The sequence below is a fragment of the Paraphaeosphaeria sporulosa genome (genome assembly GCF_001642045.1).
Source record: "Paraphaeosphaeria sporulosa strain AP3s5-JAC2a unplaced genomic scaffold CC84scaffold_4, whole genome shotgun sequence".
Classification (NCBI taxonomy): domain Eukaryota; kingdom Fungi; phylum Ascomycota; class Dothideomycetes; order Pleosporales; family Didymosphaeriaceae; genus Paraphaeosphaeria; species Paraphaeosphaeria sporulosa.
In genome coordinates, this window is record NW_017253363.1 from 3,094,156 (window position 1) to 3,110,637 (window position 16,482).

Here is a 16,482-nt window from a genome sequence, read left to right on the forward strand (position 1 = left end):
TATTTGTGGCTGTTGTTTGTTCTATCTGTGCGCTCGATGCGAATGACGTGTTTCGTTGCTGCATGACAGGCTGGGAATCGGTGGCAGCACACGGGCGCACTCTAAGGTGCGGTGTTGGAAGCCCACGCTGCAGTTGAACGAAGCGCTTCAGGAATGATACGGTCGCTCGGTATCCGATACGTGTTCTACATGCTATTACAATGGCTGAATCAAGTCCCGCTCCTACGGTGTGAAGTGTACGTGAGCGTGTGGCTTCATCATGGGCATGGGGCTCTGAGGGAAATTTGCGTGGAGAGGGGTGGCTGGTGTTGCAGCCTCGGCGGTGACCAACCTCCCGGTACCTCACGAGCCGCACTGAGCCGCCCTGCAAAGACGAGCCGTTCCTGTTGCCGCCGGCGAGCATGATAACTGGGAAACGGGACCTTGCGGTTGCAGCGCAGCACCGCTACCCTACCGTATGCCTTGTGTCCTGCAGCGGCTGTGGTAGTGGCGAGAGGGGTATGAAATGAAGCACGCAGGTTACTCTTTACGGACGTGGTAGGCAAACAGTGTCCACATGGCTTGCCGCTTTCAGGTGCCTTGAACGGCAGGTTCGCTCGTAGGCATTCCCGACACAGCGGCACCAATAGGCCGAGCTTCGGCCTCGCCATGGCGACGGCGGAAGGTGTCAACAGGCGGTCTGACGAAGCGGGACTGTTGTCTGTTGGCCGCTGGCTGCGTGACTGCGTGACTGCATGTCAGTGGCGGAGAATTCAGCCGCTGCATGTCAGGATCGAGGACTCCAGAGCGCCGGGATGAGACTGGGTTGGAGCTTGCATGGGGCATGTGTGTGGTGGGATAAGTATAGAGGGGCAAGAAACGTGCGTGCAAACGGGTGTGCAGGTCGCGCGTGCATGGTCTCTATGCATGGCGGTTCGCACGATTAGGCTTACCGTGGCCAGATCCAAGGGCAACTGACGGCGAAGGCCCATGAATTGTGAACGCTTTCGAAGGGCCATACCCGGGCGATACCGGAGTGCTGGGACTGCGGGACGACGCCTTGCTTTTGAATAATGGGGGGCGGGGGATTCCTCGCGGCGAGCATGCGAGGAGGATGAATCGCTGGTCGTCGCCAATAAAGTGCTCTGGCGCTTGCCTGTTTGTGCCGCTCCACTCTGCATCGGAGCTTCTGAATCTCTGACGTGTTGATCGTGGATTGCGGGTTGCGGTCCTTCGCCGTTGGATGACTGCCGTCCCCACCGTGCCCACTTCGCGCTCTGCTCAGGCGCTGGCGCATCGAGGGTCCGTGTGCAGCTCGAAACACCACTCCACTGTCCAGTCTCCCACTGTCCAGTCTCTTCCCGCCTCAGTTGGCTTCCTTGTCGCAGCCGCCCGTCACTGTCATCGCTGTCGGTCACGTTTGGCCGGCGTTTCGTATGTGCTTCCCGCAGTTGGCGACGGCCCTACCCTAGCCGCCCAAACAAACTTTGCCCACCGATCGCAGAGGCGCGTGCTCCATCACGCTCTCCCGCCGTCGCATCCCATGCCCATGTGCGAGCTGCACGCTGCCTGCACCTCTTCATCACGGCTGCATGGTTCCAAGCGGCCAACTCGACGCCCGCGACTCATGACCTGCGTTTGTATCGCAGCCACGCCTGGCAGACCTTCCATTTTGCCGCGAGATCCAGTCCCGGTTTTCTGCTCAACAAGCGCCATATACGCAGCTGACACGCCCACCGAATACGAAGATCCAATCTCAGTCCAGGCCGCTCGTTTCCCCCTTCTAGCTTTAGCACAACGCTTGCGGTGTACAACATGTGTTCCGATACCATGCAGTGTTCGGCCAAATGCCCGTTTCCAGTAGACTGTGTTGTCTCCTCCTGGTTAAAGGCGTGAACCAGGCTGATGGTTTGGTCTCGGCGGGTATGCACATGTATGCGGTGAGGAGCTACGCGAGCAGCTACACATGTGCAGATAGCACGAGGCTTGCAGGAACTATCTCACCGACTCCCGCTGATCTGGTACCTTTCCGCTCGAGATGGACAGACTTTGATGCCGTGACTGGCTCTCTAACGCGCGGCAGCTAGTACAGTGAAGGCAAGGGCCTGTATCACCACGTGGATGAGATGGTGCCTTCCATACGCATTATGCGACGAAAGCTTGCAAGCGAGTTACGGGACTGTGCCAACCTATTCAGCTCTTGCCTGTCAAGTGCGGCGTCACAGGGCTGAACGATACTATACACCTCGCCGAAGACAATTCCTTCCGCCCGGTCTCCTACGGCCCGACCTCGACGTGGAATACTGTACGCAATCTCGACGTGGTCAGACCGCATATAATGTCAGACCATTTCAGGAATTGACAGGGAATAGATCCCAATTTTCATCTTGCAGTACCAGAAACGCTTCAGGTACAGCGTACTGTGATGCAACAGGAACCCATCAGCCAAGACCTACGCTATCTACAGCCCAAGGTAAGTTTGTGTCATCTCGCAGTCGCCATTACTCCTACCCCCTGATGAATACGCTGGGGCCATATGAGCCCCGCAACCCCATCCGTGCTTGGTCTTCAAGGCCAAGCACAGAAAGCGGGATGCGGCCATGCTTTCAAAACCAGCAATCAATATCTTCTCAACCTCTGAAAAAGTTATCTCACCTCGCCCCATCGAAATCAGACCCATTCCGGTAATCAATTACTTACTGTGTGCAGGCCAGTACACCAACCACGATGACCTCGCATGTCTGACGTTCGGTGCTTATGGCGCCACACGGAGATCCCATTGCTTACTTACATTCACCCTAGGCCAGTGCGTCGAGGCCCCATCGCAGCACGCATGTCACCGAAACATGTGGGCCGTGAAGGAGCAGTCTAGACCTTGGCATGGTGTGCCTTACCTGTGTTCCCACGCCACGAGGGCCAGACCCTGTCTCGCCTTGATAAGCTGGTTGCGCATGCTGTTTTACACCATGTAACGACACCAGACGAAGACCGCACCGTCTTGTAGCGGATGTGGAGGGTTCGTAGCGGAGATGCGCCAAGTGGGCACGAAAGTGCGCGCACTAATAGGCGGCAGTGACATTCCACGCGCGGATAAATCTGACTGTGACAAAAGACGCGCATTGCAGCACGCTAAGTCCGGTCTCTGAGTGCCTCGGAAAAAGGGTTGTAGGAGATGCTTCACTGCTTCGTAGGTGTCTAGGTATATACATGCGCACGTGATTCTTACGTTGCCAGCGTGTGTTAGAGCTGGGATATCTTCCGTAGGACCCAAGCTTGGTACCATACATCGGTTCACTGTGTCCGATCTAGATTGCAATGCAAATCAGGTAGGCTGGTGAGAATGTAATCCAGGCCGATTTGATCAATCGTGCTGCCAGCCAACACTTGCAATGGCTATGGGAAACTGACAATGGTGGTATTGTTCTCGTGGAGAGGTTATGAGAACATGAAATGGAATGGAATGGAAAGGCTCAGCCACCAAGCGTAGATCTTTGATGGCCATGTATAATGATCATACCCTTTTCTTTTTACTTTGCCGTACAATTTTTACTCTCTGTTTCGTGGCATCGTTCAGTGTTTGAACGTGACGTCAGTACCAGAACCGTTGGTGTGACATGATAGGTGCTGGGTAAGACTTCCGTACATGGTTCCTGACATACCCAGTGAAGTATGAAGCCATCGAAGTGTCGGAAACATGAAGCCGCATATCGAGCCCGCCGAAGGGAAGAGGCTTTACCTTGCTGGTCAGGTAGTGAAGTCTACAACAAAACCTTCGTCTGCGTGTGATCAGAAAGATTCGCCATAGGCTTCGACTGGGAAGCCGTCTGCTTGGAGGAGCTAGCGATTGCGTCAGGCATGCGCAATAGGGTGGCCTATGCGAGCTGTAGCATCCGCGAGATAGCGCGACTACCCTTCCCCACAAGAGATCCCTGACCAGAGGCAGCGAATGGAGCATCTTGCGAGATGGGCTTTGCATTGGGGGGATGCGGAGTAGCCTTCTCGAGAAGAGACGAAGTAGTCCGCTCGTGTTGGTTTGAAGAGCCTAGAACTCGATCTCTCTTAGACCTATCCACTATGACGAACATGATCTGTCTACATAGTTAAAGGGAAGTTGATCTGGTATATCGAAATGTAATACCTTTCCAGACCACAAGAGTGGTGGTTCTATATGAGCTGTCTGTTCACCTTTAGCGGTGGGACCCATCAAGGACGACGGATGGTCCTGGCGTGTGTTGGCGTCAGAAAATTTTCAATCCGCAAAGGACAATGTATGCAATTTTGGTGAGCAAATGTCGATATATGGACGGAAATAGCAATGAAAAATGCTAAATTTGAGTCTGTGTGCTGCGATAGTATCCTGCTCAAACTCGAAGCTCGTGTTGAAGCATACACCCATAAACCCCTGCTGTCGGAGGACTTGCTGTTCTTGCACCTGTGAATGCTCCATCTCCACCATAGCCTTCGCCATCTCCCAAGTTCAGTCTCAGACTGCTACACTTCGCATACTACTGCAGTTCCACCATGGCGTCGCAATGTAGTCTCTACCTATATAACGTAGAACTAGTCAGTCTCCTCAGCTGCCCACTCGTCGTATGCAACGTACATGTGGGACAGCTCCGTCACTTCCCTGCACTCTCCTTCGCCGTCAAATTGTACTCTTCCAACGATCTCTACGATCATTTCCTCGCTAATCAGCTCCAAATAAATAGACCTCAAAACCTGCATCAAATCTAGAGTGGCCTTATTCTTGGTCTGGCCAGTGTCAAAGCGGAGTCGAAAACCGTTCTTCAAGTCCAAGTGGCGCAAGGCTTCGAGCTGAGTGCGGTACATGTGGAACCCGTGGGACGAATACTTCGACCAGAACCAGATCCGCTGCGCGGGCGAGAGGGTGAGAATGAAGTCCAGTGAGCAGTGGACCGTTAGAGAGCGAAGGTGCTTCACCGGATTGAGGCCAAGGTGCAGGTAGTCGATCTGGAGAATGTTGTGGAGATGGGCCGTTTTTGTAACTGTAGGAGTGTGCGTTGCACGACTCGTAGTATATGACTCCAGCCTCTTTGGCCACGGAAGCACCGGCATTGTCAGGTCGGACACAAAACGGGAGAAGACGGCTGTGCGGTCCACAACCTCTAGAGAGGCGGCAGTATGATGAGCAAGCATGGCCCCACAACTGGAAAGGCTATCAGCAAATAGCTCGTAACAGCATTTGTGTCGCAAAACTTACCACCATACCCAAAAAACTGACTTGGAACGTTCTGTCGGAGATTTGGCCCTCACTATCCTTCACCATGTGGTTGTAGACCATGTCACGGAGTTCGAAGGGTAGAGAGGCGTGCATGGCGTAAAAATTGGCACGAAAGGCTCGCGTGGTCTGTCGGAGAATCTCGAGACGCATCTCGTGTTCAAGCTTATCGCGTGTTTTGTACAAGTCTTTGTCCACGTAGAGGCGACCTGTGACGGCGCTGCTAAGCATCTCGAATCTAGAATGACATGAGTATAAGCACGTATGAGCGAAAAGATCGACAGTGATTTACTCTTCCTGCCAAGCTTGAAGCTCTTGGTGCGGTATACCGTAGGCGGTTTCTAGGTCCGCAAGGTGGTTTCCCATGGCTGTCATATCCGGGGGTGGCCCCGTGGGGTCTCGGCATCCTCTTCATGGCCCAGTTTCATCCGCAGGTACTTCCAGCGCTCTTCATCGGTTTTCTGCGTGCTCTTATTATTGTTCGCAATCCTGCGCATATGCGTCAGTGTCGGTATAGCAGGGGCTGGTGAGCAATACCCACTCCTTGAGCAGATCTTTATGCTCCACGGCCAGCCTGGCCGAACGTCAAGAACATCCTCCCCCAAGCATTCTGATAGGACTCACTCGTTCAGGGAGAGGCGGAGACCTGGTGTTTCAAGCCGCGGCTCGAAGGGGCCGAAGGTTGATTTCCTATGGAGTATAGACATTGCGGGGCGGTAAGCTGCTAGCGATGGTTTGGTGCCGCCCGTGCATATAGATCGAGCGAATATAAGTCAATGCTGTGGCGGACGCGTCGCTAGCCGGGTTGGCTCGTCTTTCAGACGGGTTTTGCAGTGCTCGTAGGTGATGAAGTGAATTGGCAAGAGTCGTTGAAAGTGGCAAAGCTGTAGTTCAGTTGAACCAGGAGGAAAAGAAGTCTGGAAGAAGAGGCCGGGCTTATTCGCACAAAACAAAAGCAAACACAGAGAGACATCGGAACGTAATGCAGATGAGCCGTGTGAACCCATCCAACACGCTTCCACGTGCTGGACGCGCTCATTACCAGAGCACAGCGTAAAAAACTCAATTAGAAGAGTGCGTGGTCATTCTAACAAACTGTTCATTCGGACAGCCTCGTTGCGACTAGCTCTTGTCAGATCGTGCGCGTGAATTATAGATTCTGTGCCGTTGAACGCGACTGGTAGAATCCAACCATCTGCCGCTAGATCAATATAGACCATGCTTGCTCTGTTTGACCGCAATGGGCGAGCCGGAAGGCGGTGAGAACTTCAATTCAAACAACGACACATCAATTGTTCGCGAGGTGAGTTCCGCTCTCTGCGCACGGAATCTGTTACGAGGTTTGTTGACGCTGCAAGTTTGGACTCTATACCCCCTTGTTGCACCCCCCGTTGCTGTGCGAGCGTGCAGTATTACGCATGAAAGTTCACGACCCACTATATGCTGAGTGACCCCAGGTTGTGCGGTCCAACGTCAAGGCGTGTGTCTTTAAGATCAGCATGTTGACATTGACACACGTACCAAATCGCAGCCTCTGGGTGGTTGAAGCCATCAAGAGACAGTGATAGCCAATGCCCTGCTAGCTAATGTACGTGGATACGACAATATCTAACAAGCCGTTATTCGATGTGCTAAACTTCATTGCTGCCCATATGGTATTTAATCCCCAAATCGACCGAACATGTCCAGCGCGCCTCCTCAGGGTATCGAACAAATCCACAAGAATGAATCGTAGATCTAGAGAAGTAAGAAAACCCTGAACCTACAATCTTGCACAGTTTTGCCTCCCAGATCCTCCCAATATTTATATACACACAAGCCTAAATATCAGAACGCCGTTGTGAATCCCAGGGTATACAGCATCTCGCCAACCATCGCACCAATTCTAGTCAAGTGAATTTCACCCTGCAACAGTGACTCTTGACGACAACGCGGCGTATTCCGGAGGTAGGTCCACAGTCGGCGGCGCGAAACTCCTGGGTGAAAGTACCCTATCTGCTTCAGCCAGGATCCCAGCAGCTTCCTCGCTTCGAACCCTCGCGTTCTCGTTTCCTGTTGCGCTGCCCTCCGCACACACCTGTAGGGGCACCTTGAGCGCCAGGGTTGGGTCGCCGAGTCCAGGTGCGTGCACGGAAAGGTTCATGCTCAGAGCGTATACGCGGGAGATAAGGCAGGAGTGGAAGGTCGGGAGGAAGTTCTTATTCAAGGGCATCGTGATGGGCACCACGATAGAGGCCGTGTAGAAAGCACCGCCCTTGTAGTTGGAAGAAGGAGTTGGAATGTTAGATTTGTACGACGGTGCAGAGAGGCCAGAGCAGTCGGATATCCCAGAGTCGCGGCGCTCAATATCTTCTTCGGTCGGTGGGTTGGCGGACGCGGGTTGCTTTTCCCATTGCGCGGTTGTGCCAATGCACATGGTCGAGATGGAAATCGTATCTGTGTATGCTCCTTGGGTGTGGTCATAGATGAGGGTTTCTCGTGTGGGGAAGTTGTTCCTTGCGCTAGAAGCGTAGAAAGTTGAGGCTTTCATGCTCGTCTTGAGAGAACCCAGCCTTGGAGGCAAGCTGTTCTCGTCTGTGGGGTCAAAACGCAGGTAAACCTTTGCCCTCGTTGCGATTGGTCCTGCATCCAAGGTCCGGGCTCCCGGAATTACGAGGGGTTTCGGTTGGCTGGCTTGAGCAATGAGAGTGCCGGTCTTGCCTTTGAACAAGCCCTTCTTGATGTTTCGTTCGAGCCTTGGGCGGAATTCCTTGTTTCCATCGGTGTTGAGTGGTGGCTGCTCTTCAAAGGCTGGCTTTACGCGAACCTTTCTCGTCTTCTGTGCCAACAATACAAGCTTATCTTCGTGCAGTTGCAGGATTCGCGCTTTGACTCCATATGTGATTTTCGCCATTTCGGGCGCCATGTCGTCGAGGAGGATCCCACCGAATCCCGACAGCTCGGCGTCACCCATACTCGGCGGAAGCATAAGGTGCGTCTGGCGAACGTAGTCTGAAGCAACAGCATGGGGGCTGGCACATATTAGACATTCGTCCGTAAGCATTCTGGAGGTGCGCACTTACCATGCTCTCGGTAGGAGCTGAGTCGGGATGGTAAAAACGAATGGGAAGGTGTACTTCTGGCCTGCCCGCAGGATACGTGGAGAAGGAATATCGTCAGGGTTGAGAGGCATCTTCAATGCGAGAAACTTGTGGGATGCTTCTGTTCGTCCGCTCATGGCAGGTGTGGTCGTCAGCCGTTCTACGAATACGTGTGCCGCGCCTGCACCCACGATTAGCGAACCGACTCGAGCGAGATCCACCCGGACATTACTCACCAGTGAATGCGATCTCGATTTCCCTAAAGTGGGTGTCATGCTGTGCTGTAATGTGCACTTTTCCTTCGCTGCCCTCGGGTCAGTGTATATGGTCGGAGGGCAGCCGGACTGGTGTACATACATTGTGTCCATGGTGGAGTAGCTGAAGATTGCACGATTGGCCTCATGCTGGCTTTCGTCAAGCTCGATGTCGATGGTAGGCTGGCCATAGTGTGCCATTTGAAGCATGCGATACTGAAGGTGGCTCCCAATCGCGTGCATTGTGTTGGAGTCTCTCCGGGCTGGAGCTGGCAGCGGCACCATGTGATGGACTGGCATTCTGGCTGAGCGCGTGCCCGCTTGGCTTGCGCAAGGGGGAACAAAGAAGGGTGTATGAGGGCGGCCGCCTGCTGGTTGGTTGAACGCGGCTAGCACGCGTCTGGGCCCAGAAGACACCGAACTACAAGATCAAAGGTCAAGAAGCCGTGCAGAGGGGTGCAGGAGGTCGTTGAGGCGGGCTTGGGCTGGAAACCGAGGCGGCAGAAGGCGAACAGGTGATCTTATAGCTACATGGCAGCTCCAGGTGGTGCTCACTTGAGTCATCCTAGAACTGGGTTGGGTCGAGGCACCCTGCATGTCGAAGTGAGAGAGATGGCGTCTGGCACTGGCACTAGCCTGTCCCGCCGGGAAACGACTTGTCGCACGCCCTTTCCCCGCTGCTTGACAACTTGGCAAGTCCAACCACTCACACGCTCTCGCGCCCACGCACCATGCCTTGTTGGTGCTGCATCTCGCGGCCTCTGGCCCTGAGCGCAGGCCGTCTTCGCGTCAAGCGCATGCGAATATCGGATGGATCATGGCACTGCGGTCCGGCAGTGTTGCGGCGACCGTGTAAGGAAAGTCGAGGCTGAAGCGCGCGGGCGTGTTACTCACCGAATCAGTGTATGGGAGGTATACGCTATCTTCTCCCTAACAATGTGTCACTCCACCCCCAAACTTTTCGTCGACTACACCATACACTGGAAAGCTTCAAATGGCCAATATCTTGGAAATGCGCCTCCAGCTCGACCTTGGCGCACAATGCGCATGTGCTCGACCGCTACGGCACGCCCGACCCGCTCGCCCAATTTTCTCATGATTCTGATCCTCCAGTGTAGAGAAACGCATTCGCCCCCTTCAACGCTGATCTGCGATAGAGACGCTGTGTTCATGCATGAGGGAACACTCGCTTCACACCCCGCACACCGCGCATTGCATTACCAATAATGCCTGCGCCGTGGTGCGCGCCATCATCTCCGGTAATGCCTGCGCGGCCTTGCATCCTGAAGGCTAGAAAGGGTAACCACATAACATCTGGGAAGGGCGCAGTGAGTGATCAGCCTGGAGAGAGATAGCGAGTCGACCAATCGCAGCCTCGTCCCTCGCCTAGTGCCGATATCGCCATCTGTTCCGGAACCCATTCCGACACCGACCAACCATCATTCAACTCCGCTCGCATATTGCAGCTCGACTCAAGAACCGGTCCAAGTGACGCCTCGAGGCCGTCATGTCTGACTACAAAAGCTCTCTTGCTGCCCTTGTACAGGGCCATCTGAGGATAGTGAAACCGGCGTACTGGAAGATGCCGTATCAGCTGAGTACGCGGGCTAGATCCAAGTGTACCATGGAAGCGACTTGTCCGTGGCTGGTAGACGTGTACCTGACAGCACGAGTGCACGTGACAGGCGTCCGGCTGACGAATAGACTTGGCTTTGTAAGCTTTCGTTCTCTCATGGCTGGAATGCCACTAGTTTAGCTCTCAAGCGCAGCAGCTCAATCCTGGTTCGTCTCGCCTTGCTCATATAGGCAAGCTGAAGCCATGAGTGTTACTCCGTCGCCTCGCATCCTGTAGCGGTTGCTATCTTAGTATAGGGGCACACTGATTACCGCAAATAGCTCATCCGCGGCCGACCTTTCAATCTGGCTTCAGACACCGCCTTTTGGCTGTAGAGTAAGTTGAGAAATGCTCGGTAGGGCTGGCGGACCCTGCATGAACACTTACCTGGCTGCGCCGCTGAACCGGATCTGGGAAGCACTGTGGCCCATCAACAATTGTTTTGCGGTAGACGTCTGTGAACGTGCATCAGTGCGTTATGAGACTCCTTTTGACAATGGCACATAAGCCGTTCATAATCCTGTATACCGGCGGTATAGTATAAGATCATAGTTGGAGACACTCATGGTGACTTGAGTTACGCCGGCATGTGTATCGCAACAGTGAAAGCCTCCAGACATATCTGCACACCATATTGACACGAGTGTCAAGCTGAATAGCCGTATACACCATTATCATTGCATCGTTACATGCCGTGCCTTCGCCATGCAGAACGCAGCCAAAACCGCGCGCAAACCATGATGCAACGCTACGCCCATGAATACCCAAAGAAACTATGCATGCTGTGCGTCATCCTGGCCCATCTCGCTCGTTACACCCCAGGAACAACATAAGAAACAAGTGCCAACCCAAAATAAAATTTGGAACAAGGACACCACAAGGGTACATCCCGCCTCACGACTCTTTATGGAACAACTTCCTCAAACTACTGAACCTCTTCTTCTCGCCTCCACTTGGACTCTGTAAGACCGGGGCACCCAAGCTTGTCTTCGGCCTCTCGACCATCATGCCATGCTCATTCACATCCTGCAGCCCAGTCCCCAATTTGCCGTAACTCTTGCTCGTTGCCGGGCGGTACGAGCTCCCTGGCCGCGGCAGGCTAGACCACCTTCGCGGAGAGGACGCGTAGCCTGCCGTCTTAGGGCGGGCCGGGCTCGCAGTCTCAGGGCGCTCCGGGTCAGAACCATGGCCTCTATCCTGGTAGAGCGAGTTGTGCTGGTGGGACGAATGACGATTGGGGACAAGGCCTGCGGTTGAGGGTCGGGACGGTGATGGCGTTTCAGCGTCCCGGGTGGGGGTGTAGTGTGAACGTTTGCGGAGGACGGTTGGTGTGCGCCTGGTCTTGCCGCTCCTCTCCAAATCATGTAGCTGTGCCTCACTGTCCCTGAGCGATTTCTTGAGCTCGCTCTTCACTTTCTTCATCCCTTTGAGTTGGTTGGCAGCCTCGTCACGCAGTAAGCGTACACGATCAACTTCGTTCAACCATGCAACCCGGCCCTCTGAAGGCTCGGTACTGTTGATTGGTACATCGGGCTGAACACTGGAGCCGCTGTGATCGCTCCCCAAAGTTGTAATGCGCTTTGGCGTCGAAGGTGTCGAGGGACTAGCATCGGCATCTTCCCGGTGACTCTTTGCATCAGAAAATGCAGGTGTGAAATTGTCAGCCGATTCTTGGGGGCGGCCCGACCTGTCCACAGAGTCTGAATGCCGTAACTTCTGGTTGAGCTGTTCGACTAGTGCCTCGAACTCGTCCTTGCTCTTGCGCAGTTCCCAAAGTTCCGCTTCCACGGCTGTAAGAGAAGCAGCAAACTCATCTTTGTCCTTCTGCAACCTATCTATTCTGTTGTTCTTTGCCTCCAGTTCTGACCGTAGCATGTTCTCATGTTCTTGCCTAAAGTCTGACAAGGCCGAATCTCGCTGTTTAAGCTGTGATTCATAGTTGCTCTCACTGCACATTTGGATTCGTCGGAGCTCTTCGAGCTGATTGTCCTTGCTCTTGCGTTCGTTCCGCAATCGCTCCTCGTGGGCCAACTCAAGCTCCTGGATTGTTTTCTCCTTGCCTTGGACTTCGCCCAGCAGTTTATTCCTGCTTTGCACTAGCGTCTCCAGCTCGTGCGATTGGTCACTAACATGGCGATGCAGCCCCGAGTTCTCCTCGATGAGGATTTCGATCTCCTTGTTCCTAGCGGTAAGCCGTCGCTTGTACTTGAGCTTCGCAGTCGTAGCGGCATCGATTTTGGCTTCAGATTCTGCGACAAATTCGTCAAGCCGTTGCTCGCTGTCTGCGAAGGCTGTCTCTGCTTTAAGCATATCTTGCTCCATCTTCTCAAGGAACATTTCCAAGCGGGCGTTAGCTGTCTTGACAGACTGCAACTCTTCTTCCGCTACTTCGAGCCGATGCATCAAGTCTTTCTCAGAAGCATCGAGCTTTTCATTTGTCTGCTTCAAATTCTCAAGCTCCTTGTCCGCTTCGGAGATCTTGGAAACCATTGTGGCGCCTTCCAATTCCCGTTCTTGGAGCTGTAAACGGAGCGCTTCGAGTTCTTTGTCACTCTGACCTCTTGAACCAGTCGCTGTTTCGTAACGCCTCTCAAGGTCGGTCTTGTCCTTGCGAGTAATTTCGAGCTCACTGTGCGCGTCCGACAGTTGAGCATGGAGAGCGGAGGTATCAGCCTCCGAAACCGACAGACGGGAGCGAGCCCCCTGTAATTCCCTCTCCACGTCATTATTGGATTTAGTCAGTTCCTCAAGCCGATGCTCGACCTTAGCTTTCGCAGAGCGCAGACCATCGACCTCTTGAATCATCTCAGCAATTCTCTCATTGAGAGTCGCAGTGTGGGTTTCTGATTCTCTATGGAGACCCCGCACGAAGCTGAGATCGTTCTCCTGGCTGGCTTTGTCCTTGGAAACACTGCTCAAGCGATCATTAAGTTCGGTGTGCTTAGTCTGTAACTCTCTCAACTCTGTACTGTTGCTATCGAGTCGCGTTTGGAGGGTGGAATTCTCCTTCTCCAAGGCGTGTAGACTGGACCGTGCTGACTGAAGCTCTGAATCCAGTGCCACGGTCGACTGTGTTTCTTTAGCCAGAAGTACTTCCAAATCGGCCCTTGTTTCCTGTAATTTGCGGAGTTCTTGTTCGGTCGCTGAAAACTTTGCTAGTAGCTCGTCCCTTTCAGATGTCACCTCACCCAGGTGAGACTCGAGTGACATAATCTCCTTCTCGCGCTTGCTGCGAGCCTCGGTTGCCTCCATCAGCTGCAGATCCACGTCCGTTTTAGAGGCCTGAAGTAGAGCCCAATTCGTTTCTAAACTGGAAAGCTTCGACCGAAGAGTTTCACCTTCTCCGTTAGCAGTTGATAGTCGAGTTTGCGTATTGGCAAGCTCGCTCTTCAGGTTCTCAAGGCTCTGTACTGCCTCATGCAAACTGCGCTCTACCTCAGCCTTTGAGGCATCGCTTGTATCCGCTCTGGCTTGCAGTTCAGCAATACGGCTGTTCAGAATCGCAACTTCGCCTTGGAGGCTCCCCAAATGTTCTTGAGCCTCAGAGAGGAATTTGACATTGCCCGATAACTGCTCGTCCAGGACTGACTTCTCAGCGCTGAGACCCTGAGCCTCGGACTGTGTCTTGCTAAGTCGTTCCTCAAATTCAACCTGCGACTTCTGGCTCTGGGACAGCTCGTCTCTCAGCATCGTCAGTTGAGATCGCATGCTGGTCGCCTCTGATTCCATGTGGGCTAGTCGAGATTGGTGGGCATCTCGCTCCCGCTCAACATCCGCTTTCAAGCCGGATATGGTGTGAAGACGTGTTACCGTCTCCGACCTTGCCTTGTGAGAGTCTTCCAACTGAGATTCTAACACACTCCTCATCTGCTCGGAGTCTTTCAGTTGGGCTGTGAGAGCTGTCCTAGCCTGGTCTGCTTCTTGCAATTGCGCAGTCAATTGAGTCGTTTGCGTTTGCAGTGAAGCAAGCTTGTCTTTGCTCTCGTTCAGCTCCCGATGTAGTGTACCAGAGTGTCCGCGAGCGACTTCGAGATCATGCTCAACCATACATTTGGAATCTCTTATAGACTGTAGCTCTTGTTTTGTAGCTGCATCCGCTTCTTCTAGCAGCTGTACTTTAGCCACGACAGCTTCCAGGTCGTATTCCAGGGCTTCCCGAGATCGTCGTAGTGCAATTACGTCGGACTGAAATTTCTCCTTCTGACCAATCTCATCGTCGAGACGCTCTTTGGTTGAATGGAGTTCCTCAGATAATTCGCGTTGGGCTAAGATTGTTGAACTTATTTCTGCTCGCAAGTCGTGGTTGGCCTCCTGCGCCGAGCGGAACCTGACCTCCAGTTCAGTCAGGGACCTTCGGGCGATCCCTAAGGCCACCTCTGCGTGGCGCTTAAGATCTTCTGATTCTCTCAGATCGTTTCTCAAAGAAGAGATGACGCCAGCAGAAACTTTGCTCTTCTTGGTCTCTTCCGTGATCTGACTCTGGAAGAAGGAGATGGACTTCTCCAAACTCGCCATATTCTCATGACCGTGTTTCAGTTGCTGAGCCATTGTGTCTCGATCCGCATCGTTCTTGGCAAGGCGATCGCGAAGGTCCACTTCGCGTTTCTCCGCTTCTCGAAGCTTCCGATGCAATACATGAAGTTCTTCCTCCAACCCAGTCGTGTACGTTTCCAACTTCTGCAAGCGGCCGTTGTAATCTTGCACTTTCTCCTCCAGAGATCTCTTCTCTCCTTCCATGCTCCTGATGGATACTTGTCGATCATTGGTGACGCTCTCGAGCTTTTGGATTTCCTCGCCTTTGTGTTGTACACTAGCACGCAGCTCCCCTTGAATTTTGGCCGATTCCTTGAGTTGCAGCTTCGTCTGGCGAAGGGTCTCCTCGACAGCAGCTCTTGATCGCTCCAATTTTGCGATGCGCGTCTGGTGGTTCTCAATCTCTGCTTCCAGCTCTGTTTGTGTTGCATTGAACATAACTGCCGCGTCGCTAGTCTTCGTACATTCTGCCAGCAACTCTGCGATCCTGTTTCGACACACAGCGAGCGCGCGGTCTGATTCCCGCTTCGCCTGGATCAAACGGCCATCTTGTGTGCGTACATCGGCAATGCTTGATTCCGGAGTCAAGTCCCACCCATGATTGTCGCAGAGCGAGTTAGGAGGTCGTGAGGTGGTCCTGGGCGTTTCGATTGAGTTATGGGTTTCGTTCAAGAAGCGAGTTGGTGGTGTGTTCGGTGGAGACGCGAGTCCAGGCTGCATGCGATTCGATACTTCGGGATCAGGGTCGGCATCTGCATGGATTGTTAGGACAAGCGAGGGCAGTATAGCTAAAGTAGACACATACACTGCAGCGTGAGCATTGAAGCTTTCTCCAGACATTCGAGGATATCCCTGTTCCGGAACTCCTCCTCTTGCAAGCTCTTGGTAAGCTCTGCAATCCTCTTCTCGGTATCCCGGGTGGATAGATAGTTCCTCTTGCGACTGCTAGCGAGGTTGCGTGCTGTGTTGGCAATTTGTTTCTCTTTGACAGAGATGTTCACTGCCATGCGGAACGCAAGGCGGCGAAGTGAGGATATCGAGTGCTTCGCTTCTGCACCCGCAACTTGGTGAACCTTGAGCTGCGTTCGGAGTTGATTTCTCTGGTTCTTGAGGTATGACAAGTGCGCCCAGTTGGATATCGGCGCGAAAGTCTCTTTTTCTTTCCGCGGGGATCCAGACGACTCATCGTCGAGCTCAGAAGGAGATTGGGGGCCTGTCTGCCTGAGATGTTCCAGTATGAAGCTATCAGTCATGGAAATGGTGCGCTCAATCTTGGGCGTTGCCGACGCAGACCTGTCTCTCCTCAGAAGGGTCGAACGTATGGTGTTTTCCCGGCTAGAACGGGATCGCGATGCATCGCGAGCGGCATGGTTATCCGAGGCACGCTCAGTCGCCATGTCGGTATCAATCTGTGAGGCATCGAGTATTACAGACATGGACGTGCGTCTTTATATTCGTTTAAAGTAAACAGTATACTGTGGCTGGCGGTGTGCCACGCGACAGAGAGAATGCGTGGTCGATGATTTGTTGGAGGGTGGGTAGTGCTGTCCTGCGGCGAGCGAATTGACACGCGAACGAGCCGAAAGTCAACAGTAGGCCCGCGAATAAGGTGGAGGCTGGTAATAATAGGTATGAAACGATTCTAGAGCGATGAAGAGACACACAGAAGGAGACTGAAAATAAGAGAACAGGCGTTTGGGGCCACTGTCGACTAACGAAGGAAGCGTGCCGTCATGGAGCGGCGGTGTTAGAGCCTCGCAGCTAGGAGACTCGGGACGAACG

General features: G+C 53.4%; 5 protein-coding genes across 5 annotated transcripts; 2 read left to right on the forward strand and 3 right to left on the reverse strand.

The window, feature by feature from the left end:
• Positions 1–1,024: 1,024 nt before the first annotated feature.
• Positions 1,025–2,279, forward strand: CC84DRAFT_714617 (uncharacterized protein). The gene is made up of 2 exons (XM_018187134.1): positions 1,025–2,000; positions 2,063–2,279. Exon 1 carries the CDS (start codon positions 1,223–1,225, stop codon positions 1,841–1,843), a length of 621 nt encoding a protein of 206 aa, XP_018038120.1. The 5' UTR covers positions 1,025–1,222; the 3' UTR covers positions 1,844–2,000; positions 2,063–2,279.
• Positions 1,796–2,802, forward strand: CC84DRAFT_715477 (uncharacterized protein). The gene has a single exon (XM_018187136.1). The coding sequence runs from the start codon at positions 2,101–2,103 to the stop codon at positions 2,665–2,667; it is 567 nt and encodes a 188-aa protein (XP_018038121.1). The 5' UTR covers positions 1,796–2,100; the 3' UTR covers positions 2,668–2,802.
• Positions 2,803–4,539: 1,737 nt separating this feature from the next.
• CC84DRAFT_1216664 (uncharacterized protein) lies at positions 4,540–5,449 on the reverse strand (the record flags this gene model as incomplete). The annotated part of the gene is made up of 2 exons (XM_018182830.1): positions 4,540–5,105; positions 5,209–5,449. The coding sequence occupies 2 exons, from the start codon at positions 5,447–5,449 to the stop codon at positions 4,540–4,542; spliced, it is 807 nt and encodes a 268-aa protein (XP_018038122.1).
• Positions 5,450–7,118: 1,669 nt separating this feature from the next.
• On the reverse strand, positions 7,119–8,795 carry CC84DRAFT_1216666 (uncharacterized protein; the record flags this gene model as incomplete). Its single annotated transcript, XM_018182831.1, has 4 exons — positions 7,119–8,229; positions 8,281–8,479; positions 8,535–8,602; positions 8,656–8,795. 4 exons carry the CDS (start codon positions 8,793–8,795, stop codon positions 7,119–7,121), a joined length of 1,518 nt encoding a protein of 505 aa, XP_018038123.1.
• A 2,266-nt stretch (positions 8,796–11,061) lies between these two features.
• On the reverse strand, positions 11,062–16,097 carry CC84DRAFT_1175499 (uncharacterized protein; the record flags this gene model as incomplete). The annotated part of the gene is made up of 2 exons (XM_018180161.1): positions 11,062–15,452; positions 15,506–16,097. 2 exons carry the CDS (start codon positions 16,095–16,097, stop codon positions 11,062–11,064), a joined length of 4,983 nt encoding a protein of 1,660 aa, XP_018038124.1.
• Between the last annotated feature and the right edge of the window lie 385 nt (positions 16,098–16,482).